Source organism: Bubalus kerabau, chromosome 13, assembly GCF_029407905.1.
Source record: "Bubalus kerabau isolate K-KA32 ecotype Philippines breed swamp buffalo chromosome 13, PCC_UOA_SB_1v2, whole genome shotgun sequence".
Lineage (NCBI taxonomy): Eukaryota > Metazoa > Chordata > Mammalia > Artiodactyla > Bovidae > Bubalus > Bubalus kerabau.
This window is the reverse complement of record NC_073636.1, coordinates 57,978,391-58,004,417: the sequence shown is the minus strand read 5'-3', so window position 1 is coordinate 58,004,417 and position 26,027 is coordinate 57,978,391. Positions and strand designations below refer to the sequence as shown.

Here is a 26,027-nt window from a genome sequence, read left to right as displayed (position 1 = left end):
TCTCTTGAGCCCAGGAGTCACGTGAAGAAAGTGATGCTCAGAGGACCAAAAGTCCTGGTGAGAAAGACATGGGACCAGAAACCAGGCCCTGTGTGAATCTAGTTTGAAACTTCTACCTATCTAGAGCCAACTTCCCGGGGGCCAGCCAGGTTGCCTTGGGAGATCAACTCCAGCGGTTCCCTCTGCAACTTATAGGTCGCCCTCTGCACCCCGCCCCTTCGCTCCGACCTCGCCCCTCCACCTGGCCCCGCCTCTCCGCCGAGATCCTGCGCTTCCCTCCTGGGGACGAGGCGCGCGTCCGCAGGGGGCGGGGCCTCGGGGCTGCGCGTGCGCTCGCCGGTCCACCGTGCGCATGCTCAGTGTTCTCGCGCGCGCTCGCGAGAGAGGATGGCGGGGGCCGCGCCGGGCGCCATCATGGACGAGGACTACTTCGGGAACGCGGCCGAGTGGGGCGACGAGGCGGAAGGCGGCCAGGTGAGGGGGGGCACCGGGCACCCCCGACGAGGAATGTTGGTCCCCGACGCCGGCTGGCCGCCCCTGCCCCCGCCGCGTGATCCAAGCACAGCCCGCCCCGCCCCCTCCCGCCGCGCGCTTCGCCCTGCCTCGAGCCCGCCCCTCTTGTTGCCGCCGCGGGGACCCACCGCGCCGCCTCCGGGGCGGGGGCGCGGGTCGATGACCTGGTCCCCGCAGGGACAGGCACGGGCGCCGCCCCCCAGTCGTCACCCGAGCTGACCCTCCGACCACCGTGGGGCGGCCTCGGAGGCGGGTCCTGGGAATTCTTAGCCCCCCGGGCGGGGCGCACACAAGCTCCAAAGAGAAGGATGGGACTCAGACAGTTTAAAAAGTAGTCATACTTAAAAAAAAAAAATCCAACTCAGCATCAGGAGTGGGGAAAAGTGCAACTTTGGACTTTGTCACACGTGCTTTACTGTTTGTAAACCACACTCTCGGCGTTCTGGCTGATTCAGTCAGTCCTTGGCCTAAGTAATGACAGAAGGATTGCCCATCCTTGACCTTCAGAAGTTTGCTGTGGATGGTGAGGGGGCGGTCACAAGCTTCTCTTCTGAAGTCAGGGCTGCAGGTCCCAAACTGGGCGCTGTCGCTCGGCCAGGGGACCCCAACCTGATTCTGATCCGAAGACCCTCCCGAAGTGATGTTTGAATCCCAGCTTCTCAGGCCTCTCCCTTGGGGGCTGGAAAGCAGTTGGTTTAGAGGGCAGGAGGCGAGGAACCTGCCTTTTATTTATCTGTTTATTTAGTATTTCTTGGAGTATAGTTGCCTCCATGGTGGGTCAGCGGTAAAGAATCTGCCTTCAATGCAGGAGATGCAGATTGGATCCCTGGGTCTAGAATTCCCTGGAGGGGTATGGCTACCCAGTCCAGTATTCTTGCTTGGGTAATCCCATGAACAGAGGAGCCTGGGGACTACAGTCCATAGGGTCACAAAGAGTCAGACACAACTGAAGTGACTTTTAATGCAGGGGGTCTAGTTTTTTTAGTGTTGTGTTAGTTTCTAGGGTGAAACCTACCTTTTGAACAGGAGTCAAGGTTAGGTGTGTGTGGGACAATCGAAGTTATGTTTTAAAGGAAAAAAGCCTGCAGCGGCATGTACTCCCTTGAAAGAGGCAGGTGGGGCACAGGAAGACATCGAAGCCAGGGTGCAGGGGTGCAAAGGTGGGCACTGTTTTCCAGGACCTGAAAGGAGGCCTGTGTGCTTAGATGTCTGATGGAAGCAGTGGGTTCTAAAGGGCCTTTGAGAGCTGCTGAAAAGCATGACTTGTTCAAGAGTTGGAGCAGGGAGTGACACTCCAAGATTCAAGTGTTGGCTCATTCCATGGTGTTGGAGGCTTAGAATGGAAGGATAGAGTCAGATTTAGCTAACCTAAAATCTGGGCTGGTCAGATGATTTCATGCATTTTCTCATTCCACGGACAAAATACTGAATTGGGTATTACTCTGCTCATTTTGTAAATGAAGAAAGTGAGACAGGAGGACCTGGTCCTGCCCATAGTCAGGAAAGTAATACATGAAGGAAGGGGATCTCACCTACATCTTTTGTCTCCATTACCACTCTAGCAGATGCTGGACCACCGAGGTGATCCAGAAGAGAGACATGTAGGGTATCAGTCAGTTCAGTGGTGGGTGGTTCAAGCATTTGTTCAAAATGCCCTAGTATTTGTCACATTAAGGCTTCCAGTCATAGTGATACACCTGGGGCATGTCTGAGGGCTGTCTAGTCAGTGCCCTCATTTTATAAACTGAGGGCTTATGCTGTTTTGAATAGCAGAGCCAAGCCTAGACCCCACAGATGGGCTGACGGCGGGGTCTGGGGTGAGAAGGGACATGCACTGGTTTTGGGTCTCAAACTTTTACTCGGATGCCCACTTCACCACTAACTAGGCTGGTAGCCCCAGCCAACTCCCCACCCCCAACCCGTGACGCTTAATCTGTGAGACAGAGGAGACTGACCAGACAATCGTAAAGGCTTCTCTGAGAACATATTAGGCTCTGTTACATGTTCCTGCCAAACCCTAAAACACAGTTCTCCGTTGAAAGAGGCAGGTGGGGCCCAAGAAGATATTGAAGCCAGGGTGCAGGGGTGCAAAGGTGGGCACTGTTTTCGAGGACCTGAAAGGAGGCCTGTGTGCTTAGGTGTCTGGTGGAAGCCTCCCCAAAGTGAGGGGAGGCTTACTTTGGGGAACTTGAAGCACGATCCTGATCTGGCCCCGCTAGGCTCCCATGATGGAGGGTGGACTAGATGTTCATTTCACGTTCAGTCTAACCATGACTGTGGAGGAGGGAGAGAAAGCCAGCCAGTTTGCTGATCCCTGGCCCATCTCTTACCGCAGTGCGTAAGGGTCAGTTGCACTGATGTTGGTCTCTCCTACTAGTTTGTAAACTCCTTCAGCAGAAAAAAACTCTCCGTTGTCTTTCATTTTCTTAATTTTCCTAGTGACAAGTACAGTGCTCAGTATAGAGTGAATGTTCAAAGAGCATCTGCTTGTTGGTATAACAGTGTTAAAGCTGGACAGACCTTGGGGTCTTTGAGTCCATCGCCTCCACATCCTCATCCTGCTTTGCCCTTAGATTCAGTGACTGGCCTAAAGTAACTTCTGTGCAGAATGGGGACTAGAGTCCAAACAGCAAATGGATGGCTTGTGTCTTCAAGAACTGCTTCATCAGTTTTTGCTGGGAAGCTTTCTGTGGTACGTAAGAGAGAGTAATAGTGGAGACAGTAATTGTAGCTGAAATATGCTGATTTCTAACTGAATGTCAGGTACTAGGCATAGCTTTTCCAGAAATCAGCTTGTGGGATCTCACAGCAGCCCAGTGGGAAAGGGCGCTGCTCTTACCTTTGTTCAGGAAAAGAGAAACAGGTACTGGATGAGGTGTCCTCTATGAGATGCAGTAACTTCTGTGACCCCTGTGCACGTTACGCAAGCGTGGAGTCATGCTGCAGGCCCACTTGGTTATGATTCTCAATTCCGTTCTCTTGGTCACTTGTTACTTGAAAGTCAAATGAAATGATAAATGTGGAATGCTTGATGTGGACAGCGTTACATGGGCTTAAGGTGAAATTTCAGGGTGTCTGTGGTAATGAAAAAATAACCTGGCTCTTTCTGCCAACCACAGGAGGATGACTATGGAGAGGGAGAAGATGACGCCGAGGTCCAGCAGGAGTGCCTACATAAGTTTTCTACCCGGGATTATATAATGGAGCCCTCCATCTTTAACACTCTGAAGAGGTACGTGAGAAAGTCTGGCTGCGTTGGGAGGAGAAAGCTGCATAAGAGACCCAGAGATGACATGTAAAGTCAGAGGGACATGATGCATGAGTGGAGGGCTTCCAGGGGCCCCCACTTTAAAAGCATGAACAACCCATCTTCCTCCTCCCTCCCCTCTGTGGCTGTCTGTCCGCATGCCCTCTGCGTCCATTCGAGTGCCACAGCTTGTCTGTCACTTTTCTAGGTATTTTCAGGCAGGAGGATCTCCAGAAAACGTTATCCAGCTCCTGTCAGAGAACTACACGGCTGTGGCACAGACTGTCAACCTGCTGGCCGAGTGGCTCATCCAGACAGGTGCTTTGTGGGGGGCCTAGGGCCTGCCTGTTCCCCGCCCCCATCTTTCCAATTGGATCAGTTTTTTTTTAACTTTATTTTATATTGGAGTATAGTTGATTAACAATGTTCTCTTGTTTTCAGGTGTACAGTAGATTCAGTTATACCTATACATGTATCTTTTCTTTTTCAAATTTTTTCCCATTTAGGTTGTTACATAATATTGAGCAGAGTTCCCTGTGCTGTACAGTAGGTCCTTGTTGGTTATCCATTTTAAATATAACAGTGTGTACATGTTGATCCCAAACTCCCTAACTGTTCCTTCTCCCACCCTTCCCATTCTCTCAAGTCTGTGAGTCTGCTTTGTAAATAAATTCATTTGTATCATTTATTTTTTGATTCCCCATATAAGCTATATCATATGATACTTGTCTTTCTCTGACTTAGTTCGCTCAGTAGACAAGTGTCTAGGTCCATCCATGTTGCTGCAAATATGGATCATTATAATGCTGATAAATTGGAAAGCTTTTGTTTGTTTTTCTGGTTTTAAGACATCTGTAAGTAAGAGGGACTTCCCTGGTGGTCCAGTGGCTAAGATTCCATGCTCCCAGTGCAGAGGACCTGGGTTCAATCCTTGGTCCAGGAACTAGATCCCACATGCCTCAACAAAAGATGTCATGTGTTACAACTAAGACTCGGTGCAACAAATAAATAAATAAAGACTTCTCTAAGTAAGAATTGAACTTCTTACCCATTTTCATTTGCTTGATTCAGTAATTGAGGTTTACAGAGAGCTTGTGAATGTAATTCTCATTGAGCTGTTTCTTGCCATGTTGGAGAATTAGAGGGTGTATGTTCAGTGTGCCATTTTTAAGAAGTCTGTTATAGCGAGCAGTGGATGATGGGTAATTGAGGACCAGGTATGATTATGGCTTTTAGCTAATACGATCAAAGTAGGGCCTTACTGGAAATCGGCTCCTTTGAGTAGGGATGACATTGTGGGGTAAGTGCTGCCCAGAAGCAAGTCGACTTGCTGCTGTCATGGTGACCACACAGGAGTGCCTCTTGGCCGGCATCTGTTCTGCAGTGGGGGCTGTTCTTCTGTCATCCTCCCTATTTTGGCAATCTGTCCTTGTTCCCTGCAAGCCTCAGAAGACGTCACCGTGCTTTACACGTAAACAGGCACCCGTGTCTGTTTCGCCCTGGTCTCCTTTTGGGGTCTTACCAGTATGTTAAATATGTGTAATATTAATTTTAATAAGAAACTCCAAATCCTAAATGGTTAAAAGCAGTTTTGTAATACATGATTTGCACATGGACTTTTGATCTACTTTCTCTGAAGTAACGAACTGAGAAGTAGCCATTTTCTATCTCGTTGCTTTCATTCTCTTCCAGGTGTTGAGCCAGTGCAGGTTCAGGAAACTGTGGAAAATCACCTGAAGAGTTTACTGATCAAACATTTCGACCCCCGCAAAGCAGACTCTATCTTTACTGAAGAAGGAGAGGTGAGGAACGTCCCCCCTTTACCCCGGCTCCTGGCGCACGTTGCTGGCTCCGCATGCCCACCGGCACCTGGCATTGCCAGTCATGAGAAAGCTGGGGGCTGCAGTCAGGCTGGGAGGCCCAGCTTCTGAATCGCCTGCTAAATGCCCCTGTTTGGGGTGCGAGAGGCTGGAGCGTCTAAAAATTGGGGTGGAGGTGGGAGGGCATCCCCTGGCTCTACCACTCGGCCCCATATGACCTCACCAGCCCTGGGCCTGCTTCCTCCTGCACAGGACACCACAGCTGAAGCCAGGAGCCCAGGGACTCCTCTGTGATTGTTGGCACAATGTAATCTTAAGCCAGAGCAAGGCCTCTTACCTTGCTGTTTGTTTGTTGTCAGACCCCTGCTTGGCTTGAACAAATGATTGCACACACCACCTGGAGAGACCTTTTTTACAAGCTGGCTGAAGCCCACCCAGACTGTTTGATGCTTAACTTCACTGTTAAGGTAGGAAGGATCCTGGAGTCAGAGAAAAGATAAAAGTACTTATGAATGAGGGTTACTTTGAGTTGGTTGGTTGGTGGTCTGTTCCCTCTGAAAAGGTCCTATGTGCTTTTTTGGTAAAGATCTTCATCGTTTCACTTTAGTAAGTCTTGTTAAATGTTGAGAAAGAAAAGCACAGAATGTGTATATTTTGGGGTCGACGTGGACTATGTTTTAGGGTTTGGCAGGAATGTGTTACAGAGCCCAATGTGTTCTGAGAGGAGCCTTTACAAATGTCGGGTCAGTCTCCTCTGTCTCACAGATTAAGTGTCACGGGTTGGGGGTGGAGAGTTGGCTGGGGCTACCAGCCTAGTTAGTGGTGAAGTGGGCACCTGAGTAAAAGTTTGAGACCCAAAACCAGTGCATGTCCCTTCTCACCCCAGACCCCGCCATCAGCCACCTTCCTGTGGACCTGTGACCATGGCTCATGTGTTTGGCTTCTTCTTTCCGTGTTGTAGCTTATTTCTGACGCAGGATACCAAGGGGAGATCACCAGTGTGTCCACAGCCTGCCAGCAGCTGGAGGTGTTTTCTAGAGTGCTCCGTACTTCTCTAGCTACCATTTTGGATGGAGGAGAAGAAAACCTTGAAAAAAATCTCCCCGAGTTTGCAGTAAGTTCTTTACTTTATGTGGCTCAGATTAGAAGTAGGCCATTTGGGGTCATGTGTTTTCAAAAGCAAAATGCTCTTTACTCTGGAGAATGTCTGGGTCAGACGTCACCTCCCCAGAAGGTGCTGAACTGTTGGCATCTGACTCCCATCTGCCTTTGCTGTTGCTGTGGTCACAAAGCCCAAACACGCTCTTCTCTCCATTCTGCAGAAGATGGTGTGCCACGGGGAGCACACGTACCTGTTCGCACAGGCCCTGATGTCTGTGCTGGCTCAGGAGGAGCAGGGGGGCTCGGCTGTGCGCAGGATTGCACAAGAGGTTCAGCGCTTCGCCCAGGAGAGGTGAGAGGTGGTGTCTCTGCTCTCTCACCCCACACCATTGCCCTGTTTCCACAACTGAAAACCCTAGGTCCTCCTGTTTTGGTGTAACTTCCTCTTACCCGTAGAGCTGGGAAAGAGCTTGCGTTCTAAAGTTTTGCTTTGATGAATGTTTTGTAAAGGATTTGCTTATGGTTTAATTCACTGTATTTATGAATTTATTTATTCCCAATATATTGAGACTCATCAGTAGCAGATGACAGTAGTCTTGAAACAGTTCTTCAGTGGTCTGCTTGTTAGGTTGTGGTCCATCTTTTACAGAACAGAATGATTAGCTTTATTAGCTAATAAAAGTTTATTTTTACTAATTAGCTTTATTTTCTACTCATGGAGTCTTAAGATACTGAAAAGTGCATGGTTCCTTTTAGGAATCCTGTAAGCTGCACTGGATCCTTCTTTCCCAGTTAGCTCCAAATGTTTTCATGGGTCAGTAGGTAAAAAAATACCAGTGGATGAGAGAAATATAAAAAAACAAAGAGGTTCCAACAATTCAAAGCATAAATGTGAAAGGCGGGAGGGAGAGAAGGCAGGAGAGGGCCGGGCAGGGAGCCACCTTATCGATGACGGGATATGTTATATTGTTTCATCAAGAGGCCACGACGCCAGTCAAATCACACTGGCACTGGGCACAGCTGCCTCCTACCCCCGGGCGTGCCAGGCCCTTGGGGCCATGCTGTCCAAGGGAGCCCTGAACCCGGCCGACATCACAGTCCTGTTCAAGATGTTTACGAGCATGGACCCGCCCCCTGTTGAACTCGTGAGTGGCCTTTCATTTTAACCATAAGGTGGGACACCCTCAATGCCAACTGGAAGTATATTCTTTTGGAATGTTGGTGCTCCTCTTAGTTCTTTCAAGTTAGGGAGCGCACATGCCTGTTGAGATGTTCCTGTCCTTTCCCTGGTCCTTATCACGTCCTCGGTCCTCAACCCCCCTGGAGCACTCTCAGCGAAGGACCTGAGCTGGCACTCCTGCGTGGGTGTGTGTGGACTCTCCCCCATCTCGTTCCTGCTTTCGTTTTCACTGAATTGTGTTTCTTTTCAGATCCGGGTACCCGCTTTCCTGGACCTGTTCATGCAGTCGCTCTTTAAACCCGGGGCCAGGATCAACCAGGACCACAAGCACAAGTATATCCACATTTTGGCATATGCAGCGAGCGTGGTGGAGACCTGGAAGAAGGTGGTGTCTATGCTGAGAGCGCACGGGCTTTAGGGAGACATGAACCACCTCTGTTTGGTGTTATGTGTGAATTTTGGCTGTAGAGTCACAGGCCCAACTACTGTCTGAAATGTCTTTTCTGGTGTTTCTGCATAAAATAGCCAGCGTGCTCAGTGTCTTAAGGAAATGTGCATCGCATCTATGATACTAATTCAAACTGTAATCTGAAGTGTGACTAAAGAAATGAAACTGATTCCCTAAGACACTGACAGACACAGGTCCCCCTGGTCTGCAGTGTGTGTTCGCTGTGTGACAGGGACACTTGACTTCAGAGACGGGGGTTTGCAGAGGGAAGGGTGGAGGCTGGGTTACCCCAACTTCAAGGACACGGATGCCATCAGGATTCACCAGCTTGCTGTGTTTTCAGAACAAGCGTGTCAGCATCAATAAAGACGAGCTGAAGTCCACGTCAAAAGCTGTTGAGACTGTTCACAACCTGTGTTGCAATGAGAACAAGGGGGCGTCGGAGCTCGTGGCTGAGCTGAGCACCCTTTATCAGTGCATCCGGTGAGCAGATGAAGGTTCTAGATGCAATTATCTGGGGAGGAGCTGTTTGAATTTTCATATTAACAGCTCAAAATATATCACAAAAGATTCAGAGGTACTTATTCATTTAATTTGTTTGCTCTTCTGTAAATATATAGAGAGAATTTTGTTTTAGCAGCATGAGTAATTTTCAGGTATTTACCTGCCAGAAATCTGTTCACAAATTAGATTTAAGAAGAAGAAAGACCAACCAGAATTACAAAAATTGCTTTGAAGAAGAGGGTCTATTCAAAGTAAAAGTTAGACCAACAGAGTTTTGCCTGGATAGATGTGTGTTATGCCAGTTCTGTGAGCACTCACTAGGAAAGCTTACACACAGCTGTCCTCTTAGGCATGTGAATTTTCGTCTGTTAATTTGTACTAGAGACTAAGAGCTTGCTTCAGCCCAGTCCACCAAGCTCGCAGAGTGCTGCATTAATGGCTTTCTTCTTCTAAACCAGCGAAGTTGGTCTGAAGTCAGTAGAGCACGGGTTTCGGGTTCTGGCGCCCCCGCTCTCATCAGCCTGTTTGCACTTACGGCGTCTCCCTGGCAGAGCATGTCGAAGAGTGAAGTGATAGGCTAGACTGAGGTGTTTGGTTTTGGTGTTTGCATTCTGCCTTGCTTCCCGGTAGGTTTCCAGTGGTGGCCATGGGGGTGCTGAAGTGGGTGGACTGGACTGTGTCGGAGCCGAGGTACTTCCAGCTGCAGACTGACCACACGCCAGTGCACCTGGCGCTGCTGGATGAGGTAGGGGCTGCAAGGCGCTCGCAGCAGCTCTGCGTCCTCCCCTCCCACGTGTCTTCCCTGCCTTCAGAGGACAGTCTTTTCAAAGCTAGTTATTTCTACTCCAAATGAGGAGTTTCCTTTTAAGGAATTAGTTTCGTTGACTCTGTAGGCTTCTCAGTTTCTGTCAAGTGTTCCTGAGAGGATGAGGAACGGGACAGAAGTTGACTGGTCCCAGGAACCACTGTCTTCTGCCACGAGCCGTGTTTGGTGGCGCTTCCCTGAGGCCTATGGGGAGCCCGGAGATGCAGCCATGTGGCTCAGGGTGGCTCCCTCTGGCCTCTCTAGATCAGCACCTGCCATCAGCTCCTGCACCCCCAGGTCCTGCAGCTGCTGGTGAAGCTCTTCGAGACAGAGCACTCACAGCTGGACGTGATGGAGCAGGTGAGTGGTGGCCTGGGGTGAGCTGGGCAGCAGGGAGACGGCCCTTCTCAAACTTGTCACCCCACACCCGCAGCTTGAGTTGAAGAAGACTCTCCTGGACAGGATGGTGCACCTGCTGAGCCGGGGCTACGTGCTTCCCGTGGTCAGTTACATCCGCAAGTGTCTGGAGAAGCTGGACACTGACATTTCCCTCATTCGCCACTTTGTGACCGAGGTCAGTGCCCTGGCAGTGCCCTCTGGCTTGATGTCACCTTGCACCCAGCAATAGCCACTGTGATGACAGTGAATTGGACACTGGTCTGTCAGGCACCGCCCATCCGCAGGAGCTGTTAGACCTTTATGACCCCTGCCCGTCGTCATGCTGGAGTTTGGGAAGGTCTCCAGGAAGAAGAGGGTGGGAGTGGGGACAGGGGCAGGGGTCCCTCCACACTGCTGCCCTCTGACCAGCTCACAGGCTGTGCTCCCCACAGGTGCTGGATGTCATCGCGCCCCCCTACACCTCTGACTTTGTGCAGCTTTTCCTCCCCATCCTGGAAAACGACAGCATTGCTGGCACCATTAAAACCGAAGGTGAACATGACCCCGTGACGGAGTTCATAGGTAAGGCTGGCGTGAGCATCTCTGGGCTGCAGTTTTCATGTCATCGTTTCCCTCTTGTTTCTAACCCAGGTCCCTTCTGTTGTTACAGCTCACTGCAAGTCTAACTTCATCCTGGTGAACTGACTCAGAGCATCCCCAGAGTGGAGCCGGCCCCTCCAGGAGACCCCTGTGGAATAACCCTTTGTAGAAGCCGTTGTTGAAGAGGCCCTGCCAGCGTCTGGGAAATGGGCTCTGATGGGAGGAGGTGAAGGATTTCTGTGTAAAGGAAAATGTTAGCAGTGTAAGGGGAAAACTTGGGAGTGGGCCCTCTCCTTGTAAGTCCAGGACTGCCCCCTGGATCCCGTCTACAGTAGTCACTTCCCCTGGTAGTGGACTGGGCTCCCAAGACCCCTTAGGATGTAGCCAGCCGTCAGCCCTGGTAGAATTCAGACTGAGACACTCAGATGAACTGTTTTCAAAGTTGACTTTTGTTTTTGCACAAGATCTGATTGGTTAGTTCATATTATTGTGATTACTTTTATTTTCCAAGAACATATAAAAGCTTTTCTGTGGTGGGAAGGCGTGGATCCCGATGTCATGTCGTTCTTATGTGTAAATAAAGCATTCAGATTCAGTTCTGGTGTGAAGTGTGCATTTTATTCATCACTTGGGCAACTCGAAATTACCATCTCCCCCCCCGTGCGCCCCATTGATTTCAAGGTGACAAAGGAACTGGTGGTGTGTGTGAGCTGTTTTTCCTCCCAGACCACAGCTGCCAAGTCATCTGCTACGGAGGTCACATCGTTCACTGCCCCTCAGATCCCACTTCTCCAGGCTGTTCTCGCGGCAGGAAGCTGTCCAGTGCGGGCGCGGAGCTGGCGGCTCCCCGGTTCGCACCCATGTCAGCCTGTGTGGCATTTCCCCCGTGCCTGTCCTCGGTGCTCAGGGCCATCACTGGCTGTCACGTGAACGTCAACCCCCAGTTCCTTCAAACCACGGCAGCGCCACCCCGGTGCCTGTGACAGTGGGATCCCCTCTGGTTCCGGCTCTCGCGATCCTTTCTGTAAGAGCTGCTCTGCCTTAAACGATGGGGTCCCCAAACGTGCAGCTCTCCTCGATGGCCAGGTTGTAACGGGCGCCCTCCCCACCTTTGTAGGTGCTGGTCACGATCCGCATCCAGCCGTGCTCGCCCTGTGAGGAGTGGGACTGTGCGTGAGGACTGGGGACCCCCGCACACCTTGCATCTCCTAACTCCCCTATCTGCTCTCAGAGCACATAGACCCTCTCCTCCCTGTTCAATTCACCTCGCGCTCAGGGAACCTGCAGTGTCCAAGCCACCCACTCAGCTGCCTCTCCCCTTTCCTAGGACCCCCATTCAGATAGCGCTTTCGTGAAATATTTAAACTTGGTTAATCCTTAACACAATGGGTACATGGGTCTGTATACCAAGGGCTAATTAATGTAGCTAAAATGTTGACTCTTGCGAACCAGATGTCTGGACTACCTATTAACACCCCCATTTATGGTCGTTGAATAATAAATACTGATGTTTCATCACTTTGACATAAATCATCTTCCCTAGATTTCATCATAATGAATTAGTGTCTGAAGCTGTAATCGTTAATACGAGGTTTCAGAAATGAAAATTCTGGCAGTTGCTGTAACTTCCCTGGGTTTTTAACCCAAATCAAATAGTGTTTTGAACTTCCCTGGTGGTAGAGTGGATCCCCTGCCAATGACGAGGATGCAGGTTCGATCCCTGGTCTGGGAAGATTTCACACGCTGAAAAGCAACTAGGCGTGTGTGCCACGACTACTGAGTCAGCTCTAGAGCCTGGGAGCTACAACTACGGAGCCCACGTGCCACAACTACTCTGAAGCCCGAGTGCCTGGAACCCGGTTCCAAAAGAAAAGTCACTGCAATGAAGAGCACCCCCTGCTCACTGCAACTAGAGAAACCCCGTGCAGCAACAGAGACCCAGCACAGCCAAAATTAATTTTTTTTAAAAAAGTATTTTTGAGGAAACCCCGGTTATTACTTAGGAGACCAGAAAATATGACAAGAGAAAGAATGAGATGGTTGTAAAGGAATAAAGCAAGCTAAATGGAAACTTTTAAAGTAGGGCTCCTCAGCCAGGGTCTTCCCCACCCCCATGAGATGTCTGGGGATGTTGTGGTTGTCACAGCTGGGAAATAGGGAGAAGGAGCATCTGGCATCAAATGGTAGGGGCCAAAGAGGCTGCTGAACACACTGAGATGCCTAGGACAAGCCCCCCGCCCCCACCACGCAGGACAGAATCCCCCCAGCCCCACATCTGGAGCCTGAAGCCCCACTGCTCAGGGCTGCAGTTCTCAGCTACAAACCCCCCCAGACCATCCATGTGAGAGCTGTCCCAGAAGATCTGTCTTACCCATGGTTCTCCCCACGAGTTCCGGACAATCCAGTACTCCATGCCATCGCTGACACCCCACCCGGCCACGGAGACGATGTGGTTTATGAAGGCCTGCTCGTTGTATTCGGAGTAGATGCCACCAGTGTAGTTAGACATCTTTTCTGTTGCCATTATGCCACAGCTGAGAGCAAGCAGGGAGAGAATGCGTGCTTTCAGCAGCCACTGTTCACCACGGTTAGGAACAAATCACATAATTCACACCTGATGGTTCTGTCCAAACTTCTGTTGTTACTCACCTGGCGTCCCCGCTATGGTTGCTGTACCGGCAGCCCCGCAGCACGGGCTGCGCCCGGAAACCTTCCCACACACGTGTGCCTCCTTCCCAATAATCCTACCAGGGGCACAGTGACTGTTGAGCTTGACTTTTGATTAGCTGCTGTGACCCCGTGGACTGTAGGCTGCCAGGTTCCTCTGTCCATGGAATTTTCCATGCAAGAACACTGGAATGGGTTGCCATTTCCTTCTCCAGGGGATCCTCCCAGCCCAAGGATCAAACCCGTGTCTCCTGTATTGGCAGGCAGGCTCGTTACCATTGAGCCACTGGGAAAGTCCTGAGCTTAATTTTGAGAAAACTCATGTGGCAGCTGTTTCGAGCCTTGCGGGTCAAGTTGGCCAGAAGAAAAGGGGTGATAATGACCTGGGTCCTCTCAACCTGAAGCTTGCGTGCCCACCTAGGGCAGGGGTCTCAGCTTCATACCTGATGGGGCCATTGGTGTAGATTTCTGCCATCATCTTCTCCCTCCCCGAAAGGGAGCCGTAGTCACCGACCTTCCAGAGGGTGTAGTTCTGGATGACGTGGCACTCTTTGAATTCAGTGCATGTCCCACACTGGTTAAACTTGTCACACTCTGGGGACCACACGGAGAGGCAGCGTGAGACCTTTTCCTCGTTAAGACGCAAACAAAGCAGTGCACCCAGACCTCAATCTTCACTTTTCTAGCTGAGTGCGCCATCCACTAGCTAATAACAGAAATCACCTTGCGCTCGGGTGTTTAATTATCCTCTTCCTTCAGCTACAGGAGTCACGATAACCATTCCTTCCCCAGCTCTCAGCAAAAAGACAACACTAATTAGCACAAAGTAGGCGCTCAAAAGCTCGACTTTTCCTGAAAGCCAGGAGAAAGGCCTTTGCATAATACTCTATAGCTGAGAATAGAGGGCAATTAAATTCTTAATTTTTAATAATTTTTAGTCATTTCCTTTGATTTCCAAGGGGAGCAGCCTTTTAATAAGATTATATTGTTGGCTAGTGAATAGGTCAACACATCTGGGGGGAAAGTAAGCATTTTCTTCATTTGAGGAGGCATCAAAAATTAGGGTTCAAAACAAAGTGCAGCTGTTAGATCTGGAAGACTCCACACTGTCTCGTGTGTTCTCACCTTGTCCATCCTGCCTTGAGCCTGCAGCCCCACTCTTTACTGCTTTCATGTTACCTATTTCTGCCATGATTTTCATATCTGTCCAGATTCCTCCCCCCAGGACAGTAAACTCTTTGAGGATTAAGCTGCTGGTTTAATTCACCCCTTGGACACCAAATGCCCAGGACACCCTGAAACATGGTGGATCTGTGGCCACATTTGCTAACACAAAGACCAGACCACTTACTGCAAGCAACCAGGGGCCGGTGAATTCCATCTGGCCCTATTGTTCTAGGTGGGCTCGAGGGCCTGGCTGAGGATGGACATGACCAGTTCTGGGCAGAGCGGGGCCCCAAGACCACCTGGGTCCCCAATTCTGAGCCCTCAGGGGCCCCCCTTCTCCTTTTCACCCTGGGCACCTCTCCCTGATCCTGTGGCATAGACCCCTGTGGCATCTACCGCTTCAACAAGACTCACTCAACCAGTCTGGGGGGATGCTTTCTGGCTGGGAGTATGGCTAGGAGGCAAGGCGGAGGCACCTGTGGGCGTGGGATGGCGCCTTCAGAAGGCTCAGGAGCAGGAGCGCACGTTTTATAGATGAGGTGGGGGACGGCAGAAAAGTCATCCTCCCCTTTCCTGTCTCAGAAGGCCTTTTGAGTTGGCCCCAGCTCTGTGCTCTGGTTACGAGGGAGCCCAGACAGGAGACTTAAAACTACCCACTGTGGGTCTGGGGTTTGGACTATTTCTCTCCTTTGGTTTCCAAGGGGAGCAGGTTGAAAGGAACGTGCCAGCTCCAGGGGCTGGAGGCACAAGCAGGCCAGCTTGTGCCCACTGGTCCATACAGTGCCCTCAGCCCAGGGTCGTGACTCTCAGGCCAGGCCCTCCTGCTGCCTGCCGGCTCTCCCCACCTGGCTCCTGGAAACACTCTTCCCTGGACCCAAGTTCCCCTTACAAAGGCCATGACATCACTAAAATGCCAGATCCAAACACCAGGGCCCGGCCTGGCCACAGTGCGCGCAGGCTGGAGAACCCCGCCCCAAGTCCTTTCTCAACAAGGACGCCAGGCCCCCATTTCCTGATCCCCCAGCCCCACCCAGGGGGCTCCGTCCCATCCTCCCCTGGGGCCGGCCACAGGACCTGAGAAGTGTGTGGGCCTGGGCTCCGGACCACACCTGCCCTGGGAAGAGGGAGGCGTGAGTGTGCCCATGTGCATGTGTCTGGGGGCGGGGGGGCGAGCGATGCCTACCTTGGTCCTTGGCCTGGTAGTTGTTGCAGGTCTCGTCGGGGATGCCATGCCGGTGGGCATACTCCCACACCGGCAGGTCGTTGCCCCCCTCACAAGAGCCCGCGTCGCCGCAGTCGATCACGTGCTGCACCGACAGCAGTGTGGACGGCCACGCCCCCTTCCTCTTGATGTTGATCCGGTCTGCAGGGGCAGCAGCCACATGGGTCGGCACCTGCCCCCTTTCCTGCTCTTCTGGGGGGGCCCTGCATCCCGCTCTGCAGGGTGCTTCCCTCCTCCTGTGGGGCCTCTGCTCTCTCTCTCCTCATGCCCCTCTCAGCACTGATGCCGGCCCCTACCGCCAACGACCAGGACAGCTCCAGGGGAGTCCTGCCTGAAGGCTGCTAGTGACCAGCCCCCTCTAGGGCACTGGAGAGTCCAGACCAGGGGCCGGTGGGGTGACCCCTCTCATTCCCCACGCGCCTAGGCCCACACACCTCACAGGCAGCTGAGGGTGGCCACGCCCCTTTCCCTGCACACGCAGGGTCCTGGGGACCCTACAGCCAGTCCTACCCTAGCCGGACACCTCACTTGCCACCTCCTGAGGTGATGATCCCACAACCATCCATGCTGGCCCACATCTTGAGATCCCACCTCGAAGTAGGAACTCACCAAGCCTGTTCTTTCCCTGATTACAGTGAGCAAGCAGCCAGGTCCTCCACCCCCCAGCAGCCCCCTCCAGGTGCTTCCTTCCTTCCCTCCTACAGTCCCATGCCCCCCTACATCCCTGGGGTCACCTCCCAGGCTCTGGGCCCACAGGGCTCTACATCCGCCCCTGTGACCTGCCCTTGGCCTTCTGGAATCCACAGCCAGTCACCAGCAGTGCCCCAGCTCTTTCCCCAGTGGCGGGACCACGCTCCCCCAGGGCCCTACTGCGGACACACCTCTACAGAGCCTCGCGTGGCCAACCCCTCCCCTCGACAGGTCTCCCCAAGCCCCTTCTCAGCAGCCTCCCATAGCCGTCTGTTCTCAACCCTCACAATCCCTCCCCAGCCTTGCTGACCCTCCAGCTGACATCATTTCGCCCATTAGCCCTACCCCTTAGCCCCCTTGTTAATGGACCATCTCCTTCCCACAGTGCTGGCATAGCGTAGCTCCTAAGCTGCCTGGCACATCGTTGGTGCTCAGTAAATAAATGCATTTAGTCGTGTCCGACTCTGCGACCCTGTGGACTGTAGCCTGCCAGGCTCCTCTGTCTACAGGATTCTCCAGGCAAGAATACTGGAGTGGGTTGCCATTTCCTACTCCAGGGGATCTTCCTGACCCAGGGATCAAACCTACGTTCCTTGTGTCTGCTGCACTGGCAGGGGGGTTCTTTACCACTGCATCACCTGGGAAGCCTGCTCAGTAAATACCAGCTGCCTAAATGAACTCACTGAGGTTTTACTGATTGCAGCCTCACTCTGGAAGCTCCCTTGCCATGAACATGGAGGTTCTCCATCCTGGCCGCACGCTGGGCAAGGCCTGGAGGTGGGATGAGGGCCCCCTTCGCCCCCACTGCTGTTTCCAAACCAGTCTGCACCTGACCCACCCCCGGAGGGTTGCACTTGGCACTTCCCCTTTCCGCCCCTGGTCTTCCCCGCTCATCCATGGCCACCTCGTCACCTATTGTGCGCCAGGCCTGTTCAGTGAGCAAAATAAAGCTCCCACCCTGTGAGCTTCATGTGGTCGGGGAGATGGGCCACGGCAGCAGTAGATGCAGTGCTGCCAGGAAAAGAGGGGAGAGGATGGGGGGTACATACAGACAGTGGGGGGCACCCATGGGAGGGGGCAAGGGCCGGGCCTGAGGGCACCCTCCCATTCTTCAGCTCTTGACATCCAAACTGGGTCCCAACACCAAATAAGGAGTCAGCTAACATAGGGTCTGCAGGCAAGTCAGGGTTTTGGCTAATCTGCCTGAAGTCTTAAAACAGTTTCAAGCAGGACAGAAAGGGGCCCAGGACAGCCTGGGTCAGAGCTATTTGAGGCCTGAGGCGGGGCAGCAGGGGAGCAGCAGGTGGACCGGTCAGGCAGCTCCGGCAGCGAGGCCAGGGCCCAGTTCCAGCAGAATCCTCGATATACCTTGAAGGGAGAGCCCAGGCCTGTAGCCTGATTGTGTGAAGGTGAAAAACAGGTGGCCGGCGTGCTCCTGGGCTTCAGCCAGAGTGAGGGAAGGAAGGTGTTCTCCTGGAGCAATCAGGAGGCCGGGGAAGAACTGGTTTGGGGGTGAGGGTGGTGGTGGAAAGGAGGAGCAAGTGAGGTTTGAGGTGTCAGGCGTCCAAGCGAGAGGGAGAGCATCAGGTGGAAGTGAAGGCCAAGTTCAGCTGTAGGGTCCTGGGAACCCAACGTTCAGAAGTTAAGTTGGGAGGATGAGGAGCCGGTAAGAGGGTCTGAAGGGGCCAGGGAGGCAGAGATCAGGGGCCCACCGTGACTGAAAGCCAGGAAAGCATTGGGGTGGGGGGGTCACAGATCAAGCACAATCAGGAAGGGCGAGGCCAGGCAGCGACCACCTGGCCTGACCATGGCAGCCCCATGCTGGAGACCTTGGCAAGGAGCTGGAGGTGCGGCTGGAGGTGTTTGAGGAGGTAAGAGAGGAAGTGGGGGCTGCAGGCACCTCTGAGAGCCCAGAAATGGGGTGGTAGCTAGAGGCGGAGTGGGGTTCAGCGATGGGCAGGGGTGGGCATTGGCAGGGGTGGCCTTGGCCAGGGGCTCAGATGCTAGACACCCAGGGATGGGAGGGCAGGAGAACTATGACCAGCTGTGGTAGGCGGCAGCTGGGCCGGCACCCTGGAAGTCCCCTTTCGGGGGCTTCTGTTTTCTCAGCAAAGAGGAAAAGGATGTCTGCTGCTAGGGAGGACGTTCGAGGGTCAGGAGGGGGAAGCCATTGTTTGTCTGCCCAGGAGGATCCACTCCGGTCAGTGGAGGGTTGACCTCTGAACAGGGAAAGGTCAATGGACCAGACAGCCCTTCCAGGCACTGTGTTCCTTTACAGATGCAAACTTTGGCTTGTGACTCCCTCCTGAGATCCCTCAGGCTTCTGCCAGGCCCCTCCCCTGGCCGCAGGGCCCCTGGTGACCTTTTCAGCTTCCCCTACCACACCCTAAGGCCCCCCCCTCCCCCAAACGCTCTCTCAGTTCCTCTAGGCCAGTGAGCGCCATTCTTGCCAGGCCTTTGCCATGAGCTTTGAGCTCAAGGCCGCCCACACCCTGCCTGCTTACCCAGCCCAGACGTCTCCCAGTGGCTCCTTGGTTAAGCCTCTGGCTTCACATTCTCCAGGGGCCCTGTCCATCTCCACTGCAGTCAGCAGGGGCCTCCCCAGCTAAAAATGGGGCTCAGCCCACCAGCCCCTTCCCTCCTCCTTCCTGAAGGGTCAGAAGTACCACCCAGCCCCCAGGAGAGATGGAGCAGGGCCACCTCGGAGACCCACCAGGTGCCCCTGCTACAGTGGTGGACCCTGGGGTCCAGATCCCACCCCCTCCACCCCACTCTTCACCTTCAAGGCAGCCCAGCTTCTGGGCTCAGGTCCCGGCTGTCACTCACACTCACACAAAGGCCTAGTCCCCTGACCACTCAGCCAGGAGCCTTGGTTTCCTCATCTACAAAGTGGGAGCAATCACAGGGCAGTCAGGAACTTCAATGATACGTGGAATGTTGGCCAGCGGCAGCAGCCACACTGTGGTCGGTCTGCCTAGCACAGTGCCTCAGGGCAGGAGTTTCATAGATTCCAGTGTGGAACCCCTGGGTTGCCAGAAGACCCAGGCTGGTGTGAAGTCTGCAACCCGCCCTCCCAGGCAGGCCCAGCAGCCTGCTCAAGTGATGTGAACCTCTGACGTCCCCTTCTTCCAGGCCTCAAGCCTTCTGGCCTTCACTGTGGCCAGGTGGCTAAGGTCCAGACGAGAAGAAAGCTGGCCTTTCTCAATAGCCCCAGCGCAGGACAAGCATTCATTTCAAATATTAACTACCCTGAAAAGCAGTTTCACGTTCACAGGCCTAACTCCAGCAGGGGGTTGGGTGAGTCTGTGGTTTGGGCCCCAGTGGCCCAGGTCACAAGCTTGTAGACAAATAAGGGTCCTGGAGCCGTTTGTCACTGGGCTTCAGTTCTGTGACCGCTGGGCATGCACAAGGCCCCAGATCTGCTCCCCGAGGCCTGACACAGACACCCCCCTCCCCATCCCAGGTTGAATCCCCGCGACCCTGGGCTGCAGCCACTCATGCTGACAGGAAGGCAGCTGGACGGGCCTCGCTGGCCCTTGACCTACCCGCCATGGCACTGGTGCTGCCATGCGCCCAGCAGGAGCCACAGTACTGGGGGATGTGCTGGTTTCTGGTGACACTGGCGTAGTTGACCCCATTCACATTGCGCCAGTCCCAGCTCTTGGGGAGATCCGATGGGGACAGGTACTCATGAGGCCGGGGGTACGTCCTAGGAACAGACACCACCAACAGAATCAGCACTGGGCACCTCTCCCCTCTTCCAGGGTGGGGGTGGGGGGCCCAGACATCTTCCCCAGTGGGAGGGTGAGGGGGAATGGGGGCGACCCATCTCACCCCGGGAGATCCCCCCCCTCTCAGACTCTGAAGCTGGCAGGGCACCCCACCCCCCACCCCCACCCCCAATGCGGGAACCAGACTGCTCCGGCCAGCAACGCCCCAAATGCAGGTTGGCGAGGTTGGCCTGCTTCCAGCACGGCTGAGGCCCGTCCAACCCCGCACAAGTGAAAGAGGGCGCTCCCAAAGCCTAGGGGCTGGCCCTGACCCGCAGAGGTCAAGGGAAGCAGGGCGCCCTGGTTGCTGGCACCCCAAGGAGGCGGCAGAGTTCCCCAGGCAGCAGAGCGCGCGCAGCCCCGGGAGATGGGCAGCCACCCCCACACCCCAGCCGCCCCGACCTGCGCCCCAGTTGGGTGAGCCGGTCTCCCCGCAGAGGCCGGTAGCAGCCGCGGCCCGGGCGGAAGTGGAGGCCGGCCCGCGCCGCGCCCGCCAGCAGCACGAGCAGCAGCAGCAGCGGCGGCACCAGCGGCCCGGACGACGCCATGGCTCCCTCGCCGGTGCGATCAGACCCCGACTTAAATCCTAACTCAGATCTCGCGCTGGTCACCCCTCCGCAGGCTTCCTCCCCGGCCCGCAGGCCCTTAAGGTGTCTGCGCCCGGCGGGACACTCCCCCGGGGCGGGGCGCGCTGCTGCCCCCGGTGACCCGGCCCCGCCCCGCCCGGCCGCCCGGCCCGTCCGGGCTCGGGTCACGCGCCAGGCCTCACGCGCCAGGCCTCGGCGGACCCCGCCCCGACCCCGCCACTTGCCTCTTGCCTCTGATCTATCAGACCTCATTCATTCTTAGGGCCCCCCGCCCCCAGCCTTGGCGTCTTGGGACCCTTTGGTCGGGAGAGATGCCCCAGATCCCTGCATCCCGCCTGGGTCCAGCCTCCAGGGATGATGGGCAGGGGTCTCCCTGCAGAACTGTACCCTATTCTAGCTTCCTGATGGAGGAGGGCATGGCAACCCACTCCAGTATTTCTTCCCTGGAGAATCCCATGGACAGAGGAGCTGGTCAGGCTACAGTCCCAGGGGTTGCAAGAGTCAGACATGACTGAGCACCTGAGCACCCTAGCTTTCCCTGAGGCCGAGACTCTTTCTGGAGAGACGTTGCCCCTACATAGAGAAGGAAGACTGAATCCTTCTAGAAAAGGCCCCTCAAGGAAAATCTCACTTGGAGCCTGAATCTTCTTTCTCCCTGCCAACTTCCAAAGCTGCCTGGGGAGGTTTCTGCTAACAAAGCATTTCATTTTCAAACAACCGAAAGCAGAAGTGCGACCCCAGGGGCCTGGGTTTCATAACTCAAGAGTTCCCTCCTCCTCCAGCTCCTCGTGACTGGTGGTCACCTGAGCCGGCCACAGAATGGCTTCCCTGGTCTTGGGAGAAAAGGGTTCAGGCTTTTTTGTCCTAGGGTCCAGTGTTGGTATAGGGTGCTCTGATGTGGGGACCCTGCTCTTACCACATGGACACCTCCCCCTGGTCCCTGTCTTTTGCTCTGCTGGCACCAAGCCTGCACACAGAAATCACAGTAGCTGCCTTACGGACCTCCAGCCATTTCTGTGGCTGCCCTTGGAAGCCCTGAGGTGCCCATGGAATCCCAGTAGGGCTTGGTCCCAGTTCCCGAGAGGCTGTCTCTGAGGTGACATGTAGACACGGCCTCTATCCACTGAGGTGTCCTTTATCTTCTTGGAAAGCTGGCTCCTTGGTGCTTGCCCCAGCATGTGTCCTGGGCCTGGTCCCAAAGCCTTTCCCTTTCCCCAGGTGCAGCAGGTGTGGGAAGGGAGTTTCCAGCCGGGGTTTCCCCATCTCTCACCTCTCTCCTCCAGAGCCAAGGTGAACCAGCCAATGGGTCCTCCATCCATAGGAGGAAACAAGCCAGCAGGGTTGTCCCTGGGTGACCCTGGTGACGTCCACCATCCAGGTGGGGTCTTCCTAAGAGGTGGGTTTTGGGTCTCCTTTAAAGAAAAATATGAGCTTCTCAGGTAGTGCAGTGTTAAAGAATCTGCCTGACAATGCGGAAGACATGGGTTTGATCCCTGACCTAGGAAGATCCTGCATGCCATGGGGCAACTAAGCCCATGAGCGGCAACTACTGAGCCTGTGCTCCAGAGCCCGTGCTCCTCAACAAGAGAAGAAGTGAGAAGCTCATGTGCTGGAGAGTAGGCCCCGCTTGCCACAACTGGAGAAAAGCCTGAGCTGACACGAAGACCCAGCACAGTCAAAAATAAATAAATAAATAAACATTAAAAAAAAATCATAAAAGCTCGTAGTTGCTGAAGAATGACCACAGTGGTCCCCTATTGTAGGGTGATGAATATTGTGGGGACCACCCGAGTGCCCATAGATGGTCAGGGCCCAAGAGGTGCAACACGGGACACAGATGGCCCCTCGGCCCCACCTCAGGGGAGTGCTGTGAGGTCTGGGGCTGCATCCCTGATGCTGGGTGAAAATGTGCCAGGTTATAAGCTCTTCCGTTCCTGCAGTGTTGGGGGACCTGGATGCTTGGAAGGTGTCCTGGGCTTCTCGTAGGAGGTCCACGCGCGTCGGTATTACAATGGTCAGGGCCGGTGTCGCGGGCGTGTGACGCCTGACTTCAACAGGGCCCTGAGCACTTGGTGAGATGCTGAGTCTGTCAAGGCCCCCCATTTTCATTTTGAGCTGCACATTCTGGAGCTGGGCCTGCCTGATGACACAACCTCCATAGGCCGAAGGGTCAGAGTGGGGCAGTGGCCATGCATTGGGCCCTGGAGAAAGCAGGTTAAAGGGAGGGACAGTGACATTCTCAGGCTGACAGGTGGTGGTGTACCAGGGTTTCCCTGCCCTGGAAGCTATGCAGACTCAGAGGATGATGGGAAAATCTAGCAGGTGGAGTGGGGAGGGAGGCCAGACATTTGAAACCACAACTTTCAAGGCAAGAAGAAGCAAGTGAGTTCTCCTGTGACCCGCTCTTCCTCTTCAGCACCTGTGGTGCGTGCACCACGTGGAGTCAAGCCTCTGGGCCGTTTCTTCCACCTGAAGTTGGCTCTGGTCCACAGATATACGTCTGCCTGGCTCCCAGCTCTGAGGACAGCTGGCTGCGTCACTTTGGGAGTCCCTCAGGGCTGTGGTCTGTTGAGGGAGGGGCCCTAGCTCTGGCCACTGCTGTGAGCGGAGGGCGTTTGACTCCAGGAGCTCTCTGAAGGTGCACGGATGAAACGCAAAACCTGCTGGGACTGCGGAGAAGAAGGAGCTGCTGGACTGGCTGCCCCGCCCACCTGCTCCTCTCTCCCCAGAGTAGGTACACCTGAGTTACAGGTTTGGGGACCCTGCGGATATGAAAGCTCTGTCTCTTCCTGACACCGCCACTGCTCTGCGTGTCCGGGAGGGTGTTTTGTGGATAATGACTCGTCTTATCTGCCTGGGACAGAGGCTCAGGGAGCCGGCCTGTAACTGAGTAACTGATTCCTCCCTGCTGCTCAGCCGTGCCCGAAGGCAGATACAAAGTCAGCCTAGACAACTCCTGTCTGGGCAAGTCTTCTCTCCTTTGATCCTTGGCACAAGCCTGTGAGGTGGGAATACAATGCCGTCACCCATTTTACAGGTGGGGAGACTGAGGCTCCAGCGAGGACGAGAGACCTATACTCAGACTGAAGTTCATGGGTGGCAGGTTTGAATCTGGGATGTTCTTCTTTTTTATTGCCCCATAAAGTCTCCTGGCAAACACGTGATGCAAGGCCATGACACAAAAGCCTATTCATTTCTAAAAATAAGACTGATTTGTCCCCTCGTCCTGATAAAGAAATCTCTCACACTTTACAGCCAGGCTGGGGCCGACCCAGCCTCCCCACTTGCACAAGGAGAACACAGGTGAGTTTTCATTTACTGTAGACTCGCCTCCGAGCCCTCTCCTCCTTCTTGGCTCATGCCACGCTGCCTGCCCTCCACCGGCAGACGGCAGACACTTCCTATTCTCTCACCTCCCTGGGCTGAGCCAGGTCTTGGATACTGCCTTTATTGTGATGGGTGCTGGCGTGCTGGGAGGCATGTCTGGCTCGTGGGCAACATGGGTCCCTCGGCAGCTGCTCCTCTGTCCACACAGTCACTCGGTTAGATGTTCACGCTGACCCTGTGCTGTGAATGTGGTCCCCAAAAGCCATTGCCACCACACCCTCTGCTGGTCACACAGGCTGGCTTGGGAGGGGACTCGCCTCCTGGGGGTCACATTTGTGAGACTGGCCTGTCAGTTTCACCTTCAGAGCATGCCTCCCACCATCCACTCGGCAGGTCCCATCAGGCCCACCCAGGAGCCTGCCCAAGAGCCCTTGGAGCGTGGCCTGCCTCGTTCACTGGATCCAGTCTTCTGGGACCCGGAAGGGAAGTTGGCAAGCATGCTGAGAACCTAGGATGCGCCATGTCATTGTCCCAGCCCTGGGGACACAGGAGAGTGTCAGTCCCCACCTGCCAGGAGTGAATATTCTGGTAAGGGGCCATGTGGAAATAGAACAGTGTCCAAGTAGAAAGAGCTGGATCCAGAGACAGGGCCTCTGGGAGTTTGCTCCGGGGTGGTTCTCTTAGCCATCCTGCGAGTTGGGGTTGACTGATGAGGACGCAGCTATGGAAAGTGCTGGACTTTTCAAGCATGTGCAAGGACCTTGAAAGGCGGACACTCTGGGTAGGTGTGACCAAGTGGCCTCAGAGATGGCTGGAGAAGAAGGAGGCTGGGCGAGGTCCCTGGGTTGTAAATGCACCTCTCAGCTGCCACGCTCTGGGATCTAAGGCCAGCTTCCTGCTTCCCAAAGGCCACTGTCCTCAAGTGCAGGGCTCCTCCTCCGCCACCAGGTCCCACCCAGCCCTTCCTTGTCCCTCCCTCCCTGGGTCAGGCCTGTGTCTCCGCCTCCTTTGGCTCCCTCCCTGCTCCCCACCCACCCCAGGGGTTTCCCCATCAATCGGAACAATATATCAGCTGTGGTGAGAGGGGTGGTTTTACCCTGGTGGCCGCTGGTTTCCTGGGGAGCAGTGGTGAGGTCTTTATGCTCTATGAGCTCCCTCTGGGAGGAAGGATGGTAGGATGGAAGGCTGGGGGGTGGTGGTCAGTTAGAGGCTATTGCGGTTGTGGGCAGGAGAGCTGCTGCTGCTGCTGGTGGGTCACTGATTCTGCTGGAGAGATGCTGAGATGGGTGGCAGCGCTGGCAGGACCCAGTTATGGACCAGAGGTGAGGAGGAAGCCTGGCTCAAGGCTGTCTGGCCGACCTGCCTTTCCACACCTGGAATCATCTTTTTAGAACCATCTCTGGTTCTGCCGTGTCATCCTGGGACACGTGTCAACCTGTCAGGTCCCTCTCTGAGCTTCAGTCTCTATCGCCAAATGAAAGAACCATCCCCTGACTTGTTGTTCAGTCGCTAAGTTGTGTCTGACTCTTTGTGACCCCATGGACTGCAGCATGCCAGGCTCCTCTGTCCTTCACTATCTCCAGGAACTTGCTCAGATTCACGTCCATTGAGTCGGTGATGCCTTCTGACCATCTCATCCTCTGTCCACATCCCCCTTCCCCTCCTGCCCTCAATCTTTTCCAGCATCAGGGGTTTTTCCAATGAGTCGGCCCTTTGCATCAGGTAGCCAAAGTATTGGAGCTTCAGCATCAGTCCTTCCAACGAATATTCAGGGTTGATTTCCTTTAGGACTGACTGGTTTGATCTCCTTGCTGTCCAAGGGACTCTGAAGAGTTTTCTCCAACACCACAACTCGAAAGCATCAACTCTTTGGCACTCAGCCTTCTTTATGGTTCAACTGTGATATCCATACATGACTACTGGAAAAACCACAGGTTTGACTCTACGGACCTTTGACTGGAGGTGGGTGCAGCAAGAGAGATGGTGGCAGAGCACTTGGTA

At 54.2% G+C, this 26,027-nt stretch overlaps 2 protein-coding genes across 2 annotated transcripts; one reads left to right on the top strand and one right to left on the bottom strand.

The window, feature by feature from the left end:
• Positions 1-321: 321 nt before the first annotated feature.
• On the top strand, positions 322-11,191 carry NELFCD (negative elongation factor complex member C/D). The gene is made up of 15 exons (XM_055544579.1): positions 322-474; positions 3,633-3,745; positions 3,969-4,078; positions 5,453-5,562; positions 5,940-6,047; positions 6,542-6,694; positions 6,903-7,033; positions 7,661-7,826; positions 8,112-8,246; positions 8,653-8,792; positions 9,444-9,558; positions 9,883-9,978; positions 10,052-10,192; positions 10,449-10,578; positions 10,667-11,191. The coding sequence occupies exons 1-15, from the start codon at positions 388-390 to the stop codon at positions 10,699-10,701; spliced, it is 1,770 nt and encodes a 589-aa protein (XP_055400554.1). The 5' UTR covers positions 322-387; the 3' UTR covers positions 10,702-11,191.
• Position 11,192: 1 nt separating this feature from the next.
• Positions 11,193-20,772, bottom strand: CTSZ (cathepsin Z). The gene is made up of 6 exons (XM_055544580.1): positions 20,515-20,772; positions 19,888-20,051; positions 15,614-15,793; positions 13,707-13,857; positions 12,968-13,130; positions 11,193-11,748 (listed from the first exon to the last, which is right to left on the bottom strand). The coding sequence occupies exons 1-6, from the start codon at positions 20,658-20,660 to the stop codon at positions 11,638-11,640; spliced, it is 915 nt and encodes a 304-aa protein (XP_055400555.1). The 5' UTR covers positions 20,661-20,772; the 3' UTR covers positions 11,193-11,637.
• Positions 20,773-26,027: the final 5,255 nt, after the last annotated feature.